The sequence below is a fragment of the Rhineura floridana genome, chromosome 22 (genome assembly GCF_030035675.1).
Source record: "Rhineura floridana isolate rRhiFlo1 chromosome 22, rRhiFlo1.hap2, whole genome shotgun sequence".
NCBI lineage: Eukaryota > Metazoa > Chordata > Lepidosauria > Squamata > Rhineuridae > Rhineura > Rhineura floridana.
Genome location: NC_084501.1, coordinates 2,724,074 through 2,741,335, shown reverse-complemented (window position 1 = coordinate 2,741,335; position 17,262 = coordinate 2,724,074). Strand labels below are relative to the sequence as shown.

The 17,262-nt window shown below is 49.2% G+C and overlaps 1 protein-coding gene across 6 annotated transcripts in view; it reads right to left on the bottom strand.

The window, feature by feature from the left end:
- ARHGEF2 (Rho/Rac guanine nucleotide exchange factor 2) overlaps positions 1 to 17,262 on the bottom strand; it is a 152,766-nt gene that overhangs the window by 75,173 nt on the left and 60,331 nt on the right. Inside the window, exons 1-2 of one of the 6 annotated variants that reach the window (XM_061606838.1) lie at positions 16,654 to 16,771; positions 14,123 to 14,257 (exon numbers count right to left, since the gene is read on the bottom strand). The exons of 3 other annotated variants lie outside the window; for them this stretch is intronic. In XM_061606838.1, coding sequence (XP_061462822.1) covers positions 14,123 to 14,257; positions 16,654 to 16,767 — 249 coding nt within the window. In that variant the 5' untranslated portion in view covers positions 16,768 to 16,771. Of the gene's footprint in view, positions 1 to 11,052; positions 11,375 to 14,122; positions 14,258 to 16,653; positions 16,772 to 17,262 lie in introns of those variants that run through there. 2 more of the 6 variants (XM_061606839.1, XM_061606840.1) reach the window with 2 other exon arrangements.

Here is a 17,262-nt window from a genome sequence, read left to right as displayed (position 1 = left end):
CTCCCTGCTCCACAGAGCTCACAGTCTCCATTTCAGGGAAACCAGCAGAGGCAGGGGAGGGATGAAGGTGTCTTCACTAACCCTTTGTAAAACAAAACACTGAAGCATCTCAGCATTTGGCAGCAATTATGCATATAAAGCATACGTGCACACAGACATGTACCCTGTTGCACGAGCACATGCAAACAAATTAACGCAATCCCACTTTTTCCTCCCAGTTGCATGTTCTGAAATGGGCTCCTCAGAAAGCCAAAGCACCACTGCACAGGGGACTAGTCTCTCTCTCAGTCAGCTATGCTGTCGTGCCAACAGCTGGCCTTCACTCAACATCAGCTGAGCCAGAGTCCACACTGCCTCCCCATCAGGCAATACCTTCTCTACCTTTCACTATGCATATGGGGGGAGGCGGGGAGGGGAAAGGGTTGGGCTCCAGAGCACAATAGCTGCTTAATGTTTCCGGCTTTGTCCTGAGCTACCAGTTGGGAACTGAGCCAGGTGGACAAGGAAACAAGGGAGCTCAGCTGCACAGGAAGGCCTCAGGGCTTGTTGGGAGCATTCTTTTGGCTTTGGGAACCAGGCATTTCAAGCCTCTCCTGACACCCTGTGGCCCATTCAGGGTGCTTCTGGCCCTAGGTGCTGGCTGCCAGACAGCAATGGCAAGCAAGGGCTGGCACAAGCGGCACATGGATGTGGACACCTTGAAGGGCAGTGAACAGGCAAGTCCAACATACAGGGCAGAGTCCACAGCAGGAATGTGTGCATCTCCTCTTCAAGCCCCGAAAGGAAGTTGCACAGGGGCACTCAGACCCCACCTCTCCCGTGAAGCCTACGGCTTAGCACCACAGTCCTAGCCCCATATTGAAGTGAAGCCCAGGTATACATACAGCTTTTTTTTTACAAGTCACACATGGCCTTGCCCTGGCCTGGGCTTCTCCCTGCCTTCATCATTGCCTTCACTTTCAAAATTGAGACTGTAAGCTCCTTGGGGCAGGGCCCCCTCTTTTTTAAGAATCACGGAGTGGGAAGGTCATCTAAGTTAAACCCTCTGTTCAATGTAAGATTTGCACTGCAAGGTGCATCTATCAGCAGCCCTGATCAATAGGTGTTCGGTTTCTGCTTAAATATCTCCAGTGAGGGACAGCCCACCTCCATCTCCTCCGGCAAGTCTGTTCCACTCTTCAACAGCTCTTGCCCTCAGGAAGGTTCTCTGAAATCTACTTCCTTGCAAATCAGTTTGCTCATTTTACCCTACTGTGGGTGGCACAGCATCTTCGGATATGGCCTTGGTGCCTGGCCAAGGACTCCCTGCCCTCCCACTAGTTTTCTTTTGCTTGCTTTAAACCTTTCAGAAGCTGGCTCTATCCAGGGGAGGAAAGGAAAAGAACAGGGCATGCCGGGGGGAGGCCTCTGGTTTGCCCCCCACAAGCCTGCTGGTAAGGGGGGATGTAGATGTTTGCTTGTTGGGGGGAGGGGGCATTCCTGAATTTATTTATTTATTTATGATTTGATTTAGATCCCGCCCTTCCTCCAGCAAGAGCCCAGGGCGGCAAACAAAAGCACTAAAAACACTTTAAAACATCATAAAAACAGACTTTAAAATACATTAAAACAAAACATCTTTAAAAACATTTTTTAAAAAGCTTTGAAGACATCTTCAAGAAAAAATGTTAAGAACATATTGTTTTTTTAAAAAAAGGTTTAAAAAACATATTAAAAAGCAATTCCAACACAGACGCAGACTGGATAAGGTCTCAACTTAAAAGGCTTGTTGAAAGAGGAAGGACTTCAACAGGCGTCAAAAAGATAACAGAGATGGTTCCTGCCTAATATTTATGGGGAGGGAATTCCATAGGGTAGGTGCCACCACAATAAAGGTGTGTTTCTTATGTTGTGCAGAACGGACCTCCTGATAAGATGGTATCTGCAGGAAGCCCTCACCTGCAGAGTGCAGTGATCGACTGGGCATATAAGGGGTAAGATGTTCTTTCAGGTATCCTGGTCCCAAGCTGTATAGGGCTTTGTACACCAAAACTAGAACCTTGAACTTGGCCTGGTAGCAAATGGGCAGCCAGTGCAATTCTTTCAGCAGCGGGATGACAAGCTGGCAATACCCTGCCCCAAGGGAGCAGTCTCGCCGCCACATTTTTGCACCAGATGCAGCTTCTGGACCAACCTCAAGGGCAGCCCCACATAGAACACATTACAGTAATCCAGCCTGGAGGTTACAGTGTGTGGACAACAGTGGTCAGGTTATCCCGGTCCAGAAACGGCCACAGCTGTCTTACCAGCCAAAGCTGGTGAAAGGCACTCCAGCCTCTGAGGTCAGCTGGCTCTCTAGAGATAAAGATGGATCCAAGAGCCCCCCCAGACTACGGACCTGCTCTTTCAGAGGGAGTACGACCCCATCCAAAGCAGGCAACTGACCAATTATCTGAACTTGGGAACCACCAACCCACAGCGCCTCCGTCTTGCTAGGATTCAGACTCAGTTTATTGGCCCTCATCCAGCCCACCACCGAGTCCAGGCAGCTGTCCAGGGCTTGCACAGCCTCTGCAGATTCAGATGTTACAGAGAAATAGAGCTGGGTATCGTCAGCGTACTGCTGACACCTCACCCCAAATCTCCTGATGACCGCTCCCAAGGGCTTCATATAGATGTTAAACAGCATGGGGGACAAGATGGTACCCTGCGGCTCCCCACAGCACAACTGCCAGGGGGCCGAAAGACAATCACCCAATGCTATTCTCTGAAAACGACCCTGGAGATAGGATTGGAACCACTGTAAAACAGTGCCTCCGATACCCATCTCACCAAGTCGGCCCAGAAAGATACTATGGTCAGTGGTATCAAAAGCTGCTCAGAGATCAAGTAAGAAGAACAGGGTCGCACTCCCCCTGTCCTTCTCCCAATAGAGGTCATCCATCCGGGCGACCAAGGCCGATTCAGTCCCATAACCAGGCCTGAACCCAGACTGGAATGGGTCAAGATAATCTGTTTCATCCAAGAGTACTTGCAGTTGCTGTGGCACAGCGTGAATGTATTTTGTTTTAATGTGTGTTGCCTGCTTTTTTGTGTGTGTTTTTGGGGGGATGGGGGTGCTTTTGTTGTTTACTTGTTTAACTGGTGTAGGTTTTGGCTGAATTTTTCTTTTGGATGTTTGCTTTTGGAGGCAGGAGTGTTTTGCCTGCTTTTCTTTTTCTTGTTTTGCAGTTGGGTGTGTATGCTTTACCCACTTTTTATTTTGTTTATTTAACTGGGGAGGGGTTCTTTCTGCTATTTTGCTTGGGCTTTCAACATTACAAACTGTGTGTGGTTATTTTGCCTGAGGTTGTTTTTTTTGGTGGGGGGGAGATGTTTCTGGGCATCACTAGTTGGTTCTGTGAAATGGACATTTTGTGATACCCACAACAGTTTCTTAGATTTCCAAATGTACCCCGGGGCTCAGAACAGGTTAGGCACCCCTACAGTCTATAAATTGTCATGTACATGCTACATAAAACACCACCACACAAGCTGGATGATGTTCGAGGCAAAGTGACTCAAGGCTGGCCATTCTCTCCCCTTCCTAACCTGAAGAGGGTCCCACTAGACCAGAACCAAGTGCCATCTAGTCCAGCATCCTGCTTGCCACACTGGCCAGCCAGATGCCTCTGGGAAGTCCACATGCAGGACACAAGGAAATATTCCTATACTGCCCTTCCATTGAAACAGCCCTCTGTTACAGCCATTGATAGGTCTCTGCCACAAATGCGTCTAATCTTCTCCTGAAGCAAGGCTGGTGAAGCAGTGGCCCTCCAAGCTCCATCCCTGCCACCCGCCCTGGCAGCCAGCATGGCCAGCAGGCAGGGAAGACGGCAGGGGGAGTCCCAGCAATGGCTGGAGAGCCCCCACGGGCTTCCCGCCCCTCTTCTACAGCCAGTTAGGGCAGCAGCCACCGCCACAACTTGTGGCAGCCCCTTCCATCATTTAAATATGGCACTGTGCAAAGAAGTTGCTTCCAGCTTTCTGTCATCATGAGAGAGATTTCACAAGTGACCAAAACTTTTAGTATTATGAGACAAGAAGAAAAACTTCTAACTTTTCCCACCTCAAGCATAAATTTACACACCCCTGTCGTGTCTCCCTCTTAGCCATTCCCCCCGCCCTGAAATTAAGAAGCCCAAAGCACTCTAGCATATTTTCCTTATGGGCTTCAGGGCCACCTCCCCCGCATCAGTTTGGTTGCCCTTCTCCCCCCCCCCCGTTTCCAGCCCTATAATACCCTTTCTGAGATCAGCCCTCCACGCTCCCTCACCACCGTTATCACCAGCTGCTGCTGCTGCTGCCGCTATTTCCTGTTCTCAATCCTTGCTGCTGACAGCCGCTTGCTTGCCAGACAGAGAGCCAATGAGCAAGCAGGCAGTGGCGCCTCCTCCGCCTCACCACCCCCACTGTCTGGAGGGGTTGCAAGGTGAAGAAGGGGGCAGCTCCAGGGGAGTTCTGATCAGCGGGCCCCCTGCCGGGGTGGGGGTCCTCAGCAGATGCCTGCCCACGCCAACCAAGTGCTATTATAACACCGTTGGAGCCTGGGCTCCTTCCTCAATTTATGAAATGAACTGAGGCCAGTCAACTGGAGGAGAGCAGATCAGCCGAAGAGAAGGGTTATTGCCCCCTTGCCATCATCCAGTGATTGACCTGATGACCAGGGAGGGGGCAATTCGCTTCCTGATCCCTGGGCCACTGTGTCTACTTTAACCGTTTTGCCATCACCACCAAAATCGACAGGATGGGGGTTAGGCACTCTTGATATATAGCCCTTTGGTCTCATCCAGAGGGGGTCTTCCGGCTAGCCTGCCTCCCAGATATTTTGGACTACAACTCCCATTGTCTCCAGCAACACGGCCTGGTGATGCGAGTTGCAATCCAAAACATCTGGGAGGCACCAGGTTGGGGAAGGCTGTTCTTAGTTGTGCTACTTCAAGAGGGTTGTTTAAGCTGAAGCAATAATGGATCCATGTGAAGAAAGAGCTGGGGAGAACATTTTGTAGCTTTTGCACCTCTGTGGGGCAGGCTGGCCTCACGTGCCGCCTCCCACCAACCCCCGCCCCACACAAAGCCCTCTTGACAGTACAAGGTGCCTGCCCGTTCATAGCCAGAAGCCAGGAAGGGATTTAACACATAAACACAATTGGCTCCATTCAGGCAAAGAAGTGAAAGTGAAAGTGAGGCACAGCCCAATGCAAAATCACAGGTTCCCCACAAAACACGTTTCCCCCTCTTTGCTCAAACAGCTCACAGAGTGCTAAGGCTTCTGGGCCCAACAAATGGAGCTCTGAGGTGCATGTTATACAAACAGCACTTAAAATCTTGTTCTTACAGTTCATTGAATGCTTGGATTCCTGCTCACAACTCTATTAACTTCTCACTTTAACCTAAACATATATGCTGGAGTGGGTGAAGGAGATTCACCTTGATCATGAATAAATGCACACATATAAAAATATCCTAACCCCAAAGATAAGTAGGAAGTGGAAGTTTTGGCATACCGTTAAAGGCAGCTGAGTGGGAGAGAAATGAGTTTGACCCATGATCCACAATCCGCTGCAACTTCAATCAGGGGTGGGGAGCACATTGATTCTGTGTACTTCACATTAATTCTGAGAACATCCCGGTGGACTATGTTGTCTCTTTGCCACCATGATGGATTCACACACAGGACGGATAAAGGATTGACAGTCCCCAACACCTCAGTGTCTCCCGCTCACGCATTTAGACAGATGCTGTGCTTGCTGGGTCTTTGGCCTGACCCAGTCTCATCTCTATATTGCTCAGTGCCTTTCTTTGTTCCACCCTGGCTATGGGTGTCAGCAGCAAAAGGGGAGGAGGGACTAGCAATATTTGGAAAAAAGTGAGAGGGGGAAAGTTCTACGAAAAGAAAACATTGGCAAAGCAAAATAAATATGTATTACCCTACAGACACTGTCCTCCAGATGTTTTGGACTACAACTTTCATCAGCCGCAGAGTGCCGGCTGGAGCTGATGGGAGCTGTAGTCCAAGGGCACCAGCTTGGTGAAGGCTGCCCTACACAAAGAGATCCGCTTTTCCCATGAAGCCCCAAGAGAAGGGCAGACAGATCAATTCAACGGTTGGCAATCTCAGCACATGAATTAAAAGGCTGAGGGCAGTTCTCCTTACTCTGTACTCCTCACTTCCCCCCCCCAAAGGGGTGCACACGGCCACCATTATCCTCTGCTGTCCATGAACAACAAAAAAAAGTGTTGGGAATACACAGGGTCTGTCCCTCAAACTATAATGAATTTGTGGATTACTCCAACTGACATGGCAGCTGTTTGGGGAGGGGTCCTTGGGACATGGCAGCATTCCAGAGGCCTGGGTCATTCATTCTCGGAGCAGCTCAAAATAATTCAGAAGGGGGAAAGAGGAGAGATAACATGAGACTTGTGTGAGTTAATACCAGGATTACCCATCCTACTAAGTGCTCTACAGTGAAAGCGGCCCCAACCAAACTCAGCAGGGTTCCCTACTAGGGTATTAGCTACCAGGGTTTTCCTTCTCCACTGAGAAAAGTGTGCCTAATTTTGGCTACCAAAGGCTTAACAGGGGAGGGTAACAAATGATCAGTGGCAATGCCCCCCCATATGGTAACAACACTTAAAGTTCAGATAAAATTCTCCCTGTGCTGCTGCTAATTTCAAAAACTCAAGATTCAGAAAACAGTGTCTGCAGCCAAGGCTGTTATGAGTATATTTATCTGTGGCAAACTGTGTGTGCACTGAGAGACTGAAAGAGAGAGATGTGGTATGCAGGATGGAGAGATGTTTGGATGTTGCAACTACCCAAGATTTTTAATCTTGTACGAGTGCATAAAATATGAGTGCTGGCCACGTGCAAAGTGTTTTTCTCTCACCCATAGATATCCGATGTGAGATATCCGATCAGATACTCAAGGCTTAATCTGTAGCCTGACTCAGCCCGAGGCCGGCCTCCAGTGTCTGGGATCAACATAAGCAGAGAAAGGCACTCTGCATATGCTCAGAGCCATTTTAATTTTAATTATTATTTAATAAAGATTGAATGTGCCCCTGGGCATGTGCAGACTGCCTTTTGTTCCTATTGTATAACCACAGCCAGGTCAGAAGACATGACTTCTATACAGGAATGAGCCCTTACACCTTTCTTTAGAAATTAAGCACAGGGCCTAGTGAAAAAGAGGCCACCTGAGTTCACAAAGCCTCAGTCACTTCAGTTGCCCTTCTGTAAAAACAGCGTACCTCACAGGAATAATCGAAGGCCAACACAAGGGGAAGGGTTTATTTGTGGAACGGATTAGGTGGGCTTTGGGCTCTTTTCAGCCTGCACGGCCAGTTCACACGTGCCAGTTTGCCATGCTTGGCTGCAGCATCAAGTGATTACCTGCAAGTGTGAAGGAACAGTTGAGACGGAACGTCTCAAGCAGACGGAACGTCTTCCTGCCTCACAACCTCAACTGCATCCCCTTTCTCACATTGGAACTAATTCCACACATTCAACTGCATGCCATCGAATGCTGCGTAATCCAGAGAGGTGCATGAATGGAGCAAAGTGGACTTAAATCCTACCGTTTTAACTCCTCGAGTTGACAGGGATGTAAAGTGCTTCTGTTGAGAGAGGTGGAGACAAAATGCTCCCTGTGCAACCACTGTTTATTGGGGGGGGGGTTGAGGGATTTTTCCAGCTCCTTTGCTTCGCTGGAACATCTGCCTTGTCGCCTGCCACGTTTGGCACCCGAGAGGGTCTTGGGGGTTGTTGGCAGTGCTGCCCATTACGGCTGCCAACTGCAGAGGGTTCCAGCTGGCCCCTCACCTGCCTGATGGAGCCTCTGCTCCCCTCCACCCGCTCCTGTTCCCACAGCACCAGCTGGGGCCTGGGAAGCCTCCAGCTAGGCAACAAAAACAGGGCTGGGTCTTTCACCAGACCGAGGACGATTTCATCATGCAGGGCCGCCTCGTTTCACAAGATGCTGCCGGGGGAAGAGGCCCAGAGAAGGCCAGGGGTGGAAGTGGGCGGAAGGCATGGCCTTCTGCGGGGGAAACCTTTACCACTTACCCATGGCTCATGGAGACTGCCCCCAACACATGCTCAGGGGCATTCTCCTCGCCACTGCTGCTTTGTTTCAGTCTGCAGTTGTGTCTTGGCATTTAAAGGAGCACATCTGTCCCTTCTCACACCAAACCAAACAGTAAGGACACAACAGGAAACAGAGCCAGGCCCTCCTCCTTAGGAGAGGAAAGGGAAAACATAGTTTGTCACTCTGATCTCCCTGCACCCCCCTCCATGTAATCAAAAAGTTAGCAGGTAGACTGATGGATCATCTATCCCAACCCTCTCTGTCCTAATAGAGGCTAACTTTTACCTAAAACATCTTTGGCTCCAATTTCTCTTCGCAAACTGCCAAGGAAGAAGATTCTGCAATTTCCTTAGGATATTCACTTCACTGTTAATTTGGAAGCTTTAGCTAATGTTTAACCAAAATCTGCCATGCCACTGTTCCATGGCTGTGGAACTCCCCACTGCCAACATCTAAGCGTTGTTTGGATCCACAGCAAGCCTATGAGCATTAAGATCGTACAAAAGAGAGGTCCCACTAACTACCCAGTATTTGTAACTTGGGACGGCAACTTTATATTGGAAGTTCTGAGCCCTGTTCCTGCCATTGACTTGGGTGGGCTCAAGTAAGTCTCAGCCTTAGTCCCCCATCTGTGCTAAAATGGGAATAAATGTGGCTTAGATCACTGGGTGTTTAGGAGGACAAATACAGGACATTTGCAAGTTAAACGTGCTATGAGTCACAGCAAAATTTCAAAAAATCCAACAGGGTTAACGTTTGGTGGTCATGCTGTGTAGGGGAATTTATTTTTTTATTGTCCTGTCTGTAAATACACCACTTAGGATTAACTCAACAACACCCGCCTCAAGTCATTAAGGAAGTTACACATTTACAAACCACATTAATTTGTGACTGCTCATCCTCAGGCTGCCCTAACATTAGCTTAAAAGGAAAGAGGAGGAAAATAGAAGTTTTAAGAAGGAGTTGCTATTTTAAGTTCAGTGCTTCATATTTGGTTTTAAAATAACTACAGAAAGCTGTGCCTGCAATAGTCATCCTTCCATCATGCACAACAGCCAATAAATGGCTCCAAAAGGGTAGTTAGAGACTAGAAGTGCTGGGGAACTGAAAGGGTTACTGGAAGGAGGAAGTAGATAAACGGAGGCTGTTCCCTTTCCTCCGCTGTTCCATTTCACAAGGTTACCCCAAGGCTTTTCTTTCTTTCTTTTTACATTAAAAAAAAAATCCACACAGTACGTAGCTCTGCTCTAAGGAGGCAGAAAGTCCACCTCTCCCCAAGTCAGCTCTGAATTGCCCTTGATGACGTTTTGTTTCGACATGGGGGATATACGTAAATCAATTTTAAGCATGAGAAAAAGGCAACCGCGCAGGGTTGCTCCTTGGAGGAAGGCACACGCCATCAGCGCCCCAACACAAAGGCCAGTGCAAGCACCGTCTGTTGCACTGTCCAGAAATTGGGCTCCAGTTAGCCAAAGTTTCCGCATTAGGAAGATCAATACCAGCTTTGCAACCTGAACCGGAGCATTTGGCCCAAGAGGCAAAACTCAAGTCCCTCCTCACTCACAGTTCTGCTGAGATCCCTTGGACAACGCCACGTGCTGCGGCCCTTTTGTGGAACCCTCTTCGGGTGGAGACTAGCTGCTCTGGCAGACAGCCCTGCCAGAGTTCCCCACCTAGCCCTGTTTGGATAAAAGGGCCTCCTCCATCCCTCAGAAAGCCATTGTCTTGGCACACACACACACACACACAGAGCAGCTAAGCCCAGGCAAAGGCTGAACAGCCAGTGAGGCACTGCAGGCAGAGGTGAGAGGGAGACTAGAAAAAAGCGTCCAACTTTTGCTCCTTGTAACAAGAAATCAGAACACAGAAACCAGAGAAACTGGTGGGGAACGGGGATCCCTATCCAAGGGGAGAGAGAGAACAACAGAAATTCAAATATACATCCAGAAGTCTGGCATGAAATTTAAGAACATAAGAAGCGCCTGCTGGATCAGGCCAGTGGCCCATCTAGTCCAGCATCCTGTTCTCACAGTGGCCAACCAGGTGCCTGGGGGCAGCCCGCAAGCAGGACCTGAACATTTCTAAACATACATGGTGCACAGCAGAGATCTGGGACCTGTCCTAGGCAGTCGCTGTGGCGTGGCGAGCCCGCCAGTCTAAGAGTATCCCTTTATGCTGTAGCTACAGAGAAACTTGATTGTTCAATTGTTTTTCATAAAAAGACATCTGGCAGGGAGATCTCAAACAAAAAATGGTGTAGGAGGGGAGGATGCATTTAAAAAAAGAATTAAAATAAATGAAGGGTTTCTTTCAGGGCAAGACAAAGCCGGCTTGCCAAAATGCACACTCGGGGCCACTAAAGCAGATCATGCTATTTGGACCTCGGCTGAGATCTTTGGCGAGAATATTTATTTGGGAGTCAGTGCAAGTCACCGGACTTTATTTTCATGTAAAACGTGTTCAGGATTGAGCTTGGGGGTCACTAAAACAATTTCCCCGGGGTCTCAGCAGCCTGGAAACTTTTACTAACCAAGCCCAAAACAGATTAAGAGGAAGACACAGTCATTACCAATTACTATCATTTTTTAAAAATGGGTCTCAGAAGATCAATTTTCCAGCCACAGAAACTTTTGAGTTGAAAAGGGTTACAGGATAGGCTGTTAATGTTCTAGAAACATGGCCCCCACCCCAATATTTCTGAAGCCTTCTACATAGAAAAGACAGAAAACCACATGGCTGCCCCGCAAGCGCGTGCCCCCCCCACCGTTCCCCCATCGTGCCACAACAGCCCAGCTGGTCTCAAAAGTAACCCAGAACACCTTTGTCTTCTTGCCAGAAAGTCACCAAGGCACATTCCAGTCCCCCCCACTAGACAATACAGGGTAAAACATTGTCCCTCACAGCCCCCCCCCAAAAAAAACTTCAAGACCCCACAGGGACAAACCTTGAAAACAATCTCCTTCGTACGATCACTTCTGGATCTGGCCAATGATTCTATCCGAGACATAATCCAACACTGAGGCCGGATGACCCCCAGTCGATCCGCCTGGGTCTTCTGCTAGCTAAATTGGTCAAGGGTTGTTTGAGCATGAAAAGCAAGGTGTGGGGGAGGCGGAAGCAGAATGGTAACAGAGCAGCAAGAGGGATGGATGGATGAGCTTCTCTCTGGCCGACAAAGAAAGACTGAGAGAGCGAGAGCGCGCGCGGATTTTCCCCCAGGCTTGCCCAGCCCTGCACATCCAACTCAAAGCGCAGGAAGTTAACCGGCCAAACTCAAACTGTACTCAGCTGCTTTTCAAACTGCTTTGCTCCTCCTCTCTCAAAAGAGGAGATGGAGGGGGAGGAGGGGGCTCACAGATGGCTTGGGGGGAGGAAACGAGAGAGAACGAGAGAGCGGGAGTGAACAAGGGCAGCAGCTAGCTCTGAACCTGAAGAGGAGCAGCCCGAAACAGGAAGAAGTCCTCAGACGACTGTGGCACTGATCCAGATGGTCCCCGTACCAGGACTAAGCGACGTTTCCAAGCCCTGCTGCACAGGGTGCTGGCCATCTACAGAGCCACACACAGGCCACTCAAGTGGCACAGACCAGGAAAGGTCTGACTTCTCAATCTCCTGCTGCTGTTTGGGGAATCTGCTGCCACGCTGCCCTCAAGTCAACTGCGGAAAAGCGCTGAGAGTAGCAACTGGAGATTGCAGCTCCGGCCTCCCCAATTCCCAGGGCAGCGCCACAGAGCTTTCCCATGCACCTGCCAGCACATAATAGCCCCAACGGTGTAGCAATTTAACAGTTAAGAATGCAAGAAGAGCCTGGCGGCTGGATCAGGCCAAAGGGGGCCATCTAGTCCACCCTCCTGCTTCCCACACTGTCCCAACAGATGTCCCAACGGGAAGCCCACCGACAGGACCTCAGCGCAACAACATCCACACCACTTGCGCTGCCCAGCAACTGCCTCTGACGCTGGAGAAAATATACATCCATCATGGCTAGTAGCCACTGACAGCCTTATCCAGCCTGAATTGGTCTTATTGCCTTATTGTCCAAGTTGGTGGCCATCGCTTCATCCTGTGGTAGTACAGCAAAATGCTATACATCATGTCTACTCAGAAGTAAGTCTTATATCCCTCCCCAATCACTGAGGCCTTTGTGGGGGAGCCACAGTCAGTGGTCCTGCATGACTCAGATGCACAGCTTATATCCATCAGAGCCGTGCATTCCGTAATGTGGACCGTTCTGTGGCACTCACTCCCAGCTGAGATCAGACAGGCTCCCTCCCTGTGGCAAATATCTGGCACTTGGTGAATCCTTTTTAAGAAAATATTATTTCAACAGGCAATTTAAATAAGCTTTTCTTATTTTATGGTTAATTTTAACTGACTGCATCCCTACTGTGCCCCTTTTGTAACCGCTTCTTACACCACTTACAACAGCCTTTCCCAACCAGTGTGCCTCCAGATGTTGTTGGACCACAACTCCCATCAGCCTCAGCCAGCATTGCCAATGGTCAGGAAAGATGGGAGTTGTGGTCCAACAACATCTGGAGGCACACCGGTTGGGAAAGGCTGACTTAGAAGCTACTGTGTTAAGCCGTGTATGGATTGCTGCAATAATGAAATAAACAGATGGGTACAGGACTGTGGCCTTAGAGGGCTGGGCCTGGGTCAGGGTGACCCAGGTCCAAATCCCCACCTATCCCGTCCAGAGCCGAAAGAATGAGGCTGGAGTGTGTGTGCAAGTAAATCTCGTTTTACTAGAGTAATGGATACATCAAAGGCATTGCGCTTCATAGGAAACCCTAGGCTAACTCACTAGAGTCCCTAACTATACTCTAGACATGCTCTGCAGCGTGTGAAGGAAGTTGATTCAACGACCCCCCACTGGGAGCGGCAGGCTTATATAGGAAATGTTTTCGAACGTAATCTCTGACTCCTTCGTAATTCCTGTCTTTGCCCTGTCCGTTTCTCGCGGCGACAGGAACGAGGAGACAGGGGACGCGCATCCAACAGCTCATCTGAAGACACCTGCCCGAGGTCAGGGGGCGGTGCCACGCTGGAATCCTCCTGGGAACTGCTTGGAAAAGGAGGAGCTGGCACTGACTCTGAAGCTTCCTCCCCCAAGTCCTCTGCATCAACTGGGGGCGGTGCGCTCGGCTCCTCGGAAAGGGCGTTACTCGTGGGAACTGGCTGGAGAGCAGGCTGCCCCCCTCCCGCACGATCCTGCTCAGACACAACAATCCCCAACTCGGCTTCCCTGAAACTCAAGCCTCCCCCCTTCCTGCCCCTTCTGAGTTGGCTGCAGCGCAACACCACCTGAGGGATCGTGGACCATCTACCTCACCGATAGGAAGGATGAATTTTTTAAAATGTAGTCATGATGAGTGAAGGGAAAGCACCTGGAGGTGGGCAATGGGGTAGGGAATGGGGTGGGGTTGGGGATCTAGCTTCCGACCTGCTGGACTCAGGATTAAGGAATATTTTTAGCAGCATACGGAGGCGGAGTCACATGATCTGCTCGGATGGGACCAGCCCAAGGCAGAAAATCCACCTGGCACCCCCCCACACACACTCACACTCACCCTCGCTAATGATCATGGAGCACAACCCACCATGTTCTTGCAGAGCCCTCCTTCACTTTGCTCCCTGAGGGACAGCACCAGATGCTCTTCCACCCCACCGACTCAAGAGGCTTAGCACTCGAGGCTGGCCATGATAGTTTGGGATCTGAGGAACAAAATCCCACAAGCACCTCTCACCGTCCCTGGGAGCACAAGGCAGATGCCTCACTCTGTCTAACGGCAGGGCTGGCGCTAAGGAGAACGACTTGCTGGAATGGGCCCTTTCTCCTGTGAGAAGCAGCCAGCTAATCAGGGCTGCCTTTGCAACTAGCCACAGGCTGAGAACCTGCATATATGCAAGTGCAGTACAGGGCACCACTGAGACCTCTAAAACGTATCAGGAGAGAAACGCCACAAATGACAAACCAGCAGCACAGAGGTTTCCATGTAATATGGCCTTACCGAGGGGTGAAGAACCTTTTTTGTCCTCAGCGCTGCATTCCTTTGCAGACAACCTTCTGGGGTGGGGGCACATTCCAATGGTGGGCAGGGCCAGAAGCAAAAGGCAGGATGGTAGAAACGCTGCAGTGGACGAGGCTAGGGAAAGAGCGCCTTTATCTTTATGAAGTTCTGGATGTCTCTTAATAAATGAACTGTGCCCTTGGCAAACAAAAGATTTCAAAACACAATTAAGAGAATCTTGTGGCACCTTAAAGACTAGCACATTTATCAAGGCATAAAGCCTTTGTGGACCACAGTCCACTTCATCAGATGCATGAAGTATATTCTCCTAAACTGGCAAGCATATATACACATGCGGCGGGGGGCAGATTTAGAGGAGTGAACTCAGAGTGAAACAAAAGGCAGAAAGAACAGGCAGTGAAATACAAACTGGAAACAAAGTAAGTTCACAGTGACCAATTGTTAAGGCAGCACTGGTCATCCACAAAAGCTTATGCCACAATAAATGTGATAGTCTAAGGAACCACAAGCCTCTTTGTTACTTTGGCTGCAACAGACTAACTTTGAATGTACGGAGATGCAGCTCTCTCCACATCATGGGAAACATCAAGATTTCTTTGTTTACTTTTTTTTCCTTGGGAAGGATCTTAAAGATTGGGAACAGACTGAATCGCAAAACAAAATGGCAGGTCCAGAGCTTACCCCACAAAGCACGGAAGCCCTTCACTAACTTGGAAAGGCTGAAGTATGGAGTGTTCATGTTGGGTTGCATTTCACGGTGCTTATCTTACAAAATTTCCATTTGAATCACACAATCCAAGAAACTACAATGGATGTTCCTAAATTATTTTATCTCTACCATATCGCACAGTGGCGATGAAGTGTCTCACACTGATTGGCTTAGTTGCTGTGGTGGTACAGAATCCTCACAAACAAGCCAATTTATCACTAAATGAAACTGCCCAAACATTTCCAGCCAAGCTAGTATGTAAAAAAAGGGGGGGCAGTTCTCTCTTTGGATGGGATTAAAACCTCACACTTGATATTGGGGGTAGCTGGAGGACTGGAAAGACTTTCCAGGAGGCTGGGAAGTTAAGTGGCAAGGAGCCCAGGGGCAAATGGGCTAAAGAAAGGCTACAACAATGGACTCAGAAAAAGGAACATGAGGAAAGGAAGTGTGAGGAAAAGGGCAGCGGAAACGGAGAACTAAGGCAATTTCACACACTGGACTGTCAATTCAATTATCTGTAGGCTTCTACATTGTTATTAGTCCTGTGCAGGCATACAATGAATGTGTGCAAGATGAGCAGAACTGCATGCACCCAACCTCCACACAATCATTGCAAGATCTGAAAGGGCCCCTTGCTTGTCCAGGGCTCCAGACTATGTGGAGAAAGCCCTCCAGTCCTACACAGGGAGCCGCTTTCAGACTTTAAATGAATGCAGGGATGTCTGGCATATATGACTTTGCTCCTGGTGTTCATAGAACATCTGAACAGGGCTAGTAATATGTCATCAGTCATCTTTTCAGCGCCAGGTCAAGACTTTCCTCTTCTCCCAGGCATTTTAGCATGTGCTTTTAAATGGTTTTACATTTTTAAACAGTGTTTTAAATTGTTTTTAAAAGATGTGTTTTAAATTTGTATATTTGTTTGTAATGTTTTTAGTTACTGTAAACCGCCCAGAGAGCTCCGGCTGTGGGGCGGTACATAAATACAATAAATAAACAAACCACTGTACATGGCATTTTACAGATTACCTGACATTATTTTTATTTTGCCCTTCAATCATATTTCCAAGCATAAGAACATACGAAAGGCCCAACGGGGTCAGATCAAAAGCCTGTCTCAACCTTCCTGAGCCTGGTGCCCTCTGGTTGTTCTGCGGGAGAACTCCCATTAGCCCCAGCCAGGAGGTTGCCCACAGGCCAGTGTAACTGGTAGCCAGTGACAACAATGCAACATGTTAAAGGCGGGTGGGGGAGGTCTCTGCCCCAGTGAGCTTAAGCGTAGACCACAGGGGAGGCAACAAGATGAACAGACGGTATTGGATCAACCCACTGATGCTAAAGGGAGAGGTAAGAAGCCCAGATTTCTTAGTGAAACAACAAGCAGCGCAGAATACAAATTCATTCCTCCCTCCCCACGTTAAAACCTCCAAACTGCTCAACCCTTTCTTCCAAGAGAAAAATCTGTCATGACTCCTTAAGGCTTCATCTGAGTAAGGCCTCAGTCCCAGAATATGGTTTCCAGGAAACAGTCCTAGAACGTGTGAAGGGACACCAGAGTACCTTCAAGCATGATCACAGTGTGCCTTTCTCAATCTGTTCTTTGCAGAATTAGCAGACAGCCAAGAACATCAGCACCTTTTTAGAAACGCCTCCCCTTCCCCACATTTTTAGCTGCTCCTCTCTGCATCTCCTCCACCCTCAAGCCCACTTGGCCTCACTGTTTCGGGGAGGGGTAGGAGGATACCAGCTCACTCAAGATGAAAGCCCTCCCGATTGCCAGGACCCCCAGCCTCTTGGCTACCTTTGGAGCTGCTGGGCTAATGCACTGGATGTCTCCTCGGACTGGCCCGGTAGTGCGAGAACAAAACGCCTCCCTCTGGTTGTGGCTCCAGAGCCCTCCTCTGCTCCAAGGCATTTGAGTACGACTCATGAGGAAGGAATGGCCTTCTCTTTGACCTTCCGGGTTACTCATTGACTTGGGTCAGCTGGGACAGAGCAGCAGCTGCAATCAAGCTTCCAAACTGTCCATTTGGTTGGGTCACTCGCTCGCTCTCACACCCACACACAACAAAGGTTGGTGGAGTTAGCGTGGGTGCAGGTTTATGTATAATTACCTTCCTCCAAGGAGCTAAAGATGGCATACATGGCTCTCCCCTTCCTCATTTTATCCCTACAACAACCCTGTGAAGTATGGGAGAGAAAGACTGGCCCAGGGTCACCCAGTGCGCTTCATGGCTGAGTGAGGATTTCAACTCTGGTCTCCCAGGCCCTAGCCCAATGCTCTAATGCAGGGGTAGCCAACATGGTGCCCTTTGGATGGTTTGGGCTCCCATCAGCCCCAGACAGCATTACCAATGGGCAGGGATGATGGAAGCTGTCTTCCAACAACATTTGGAGGTCACCATGTTGT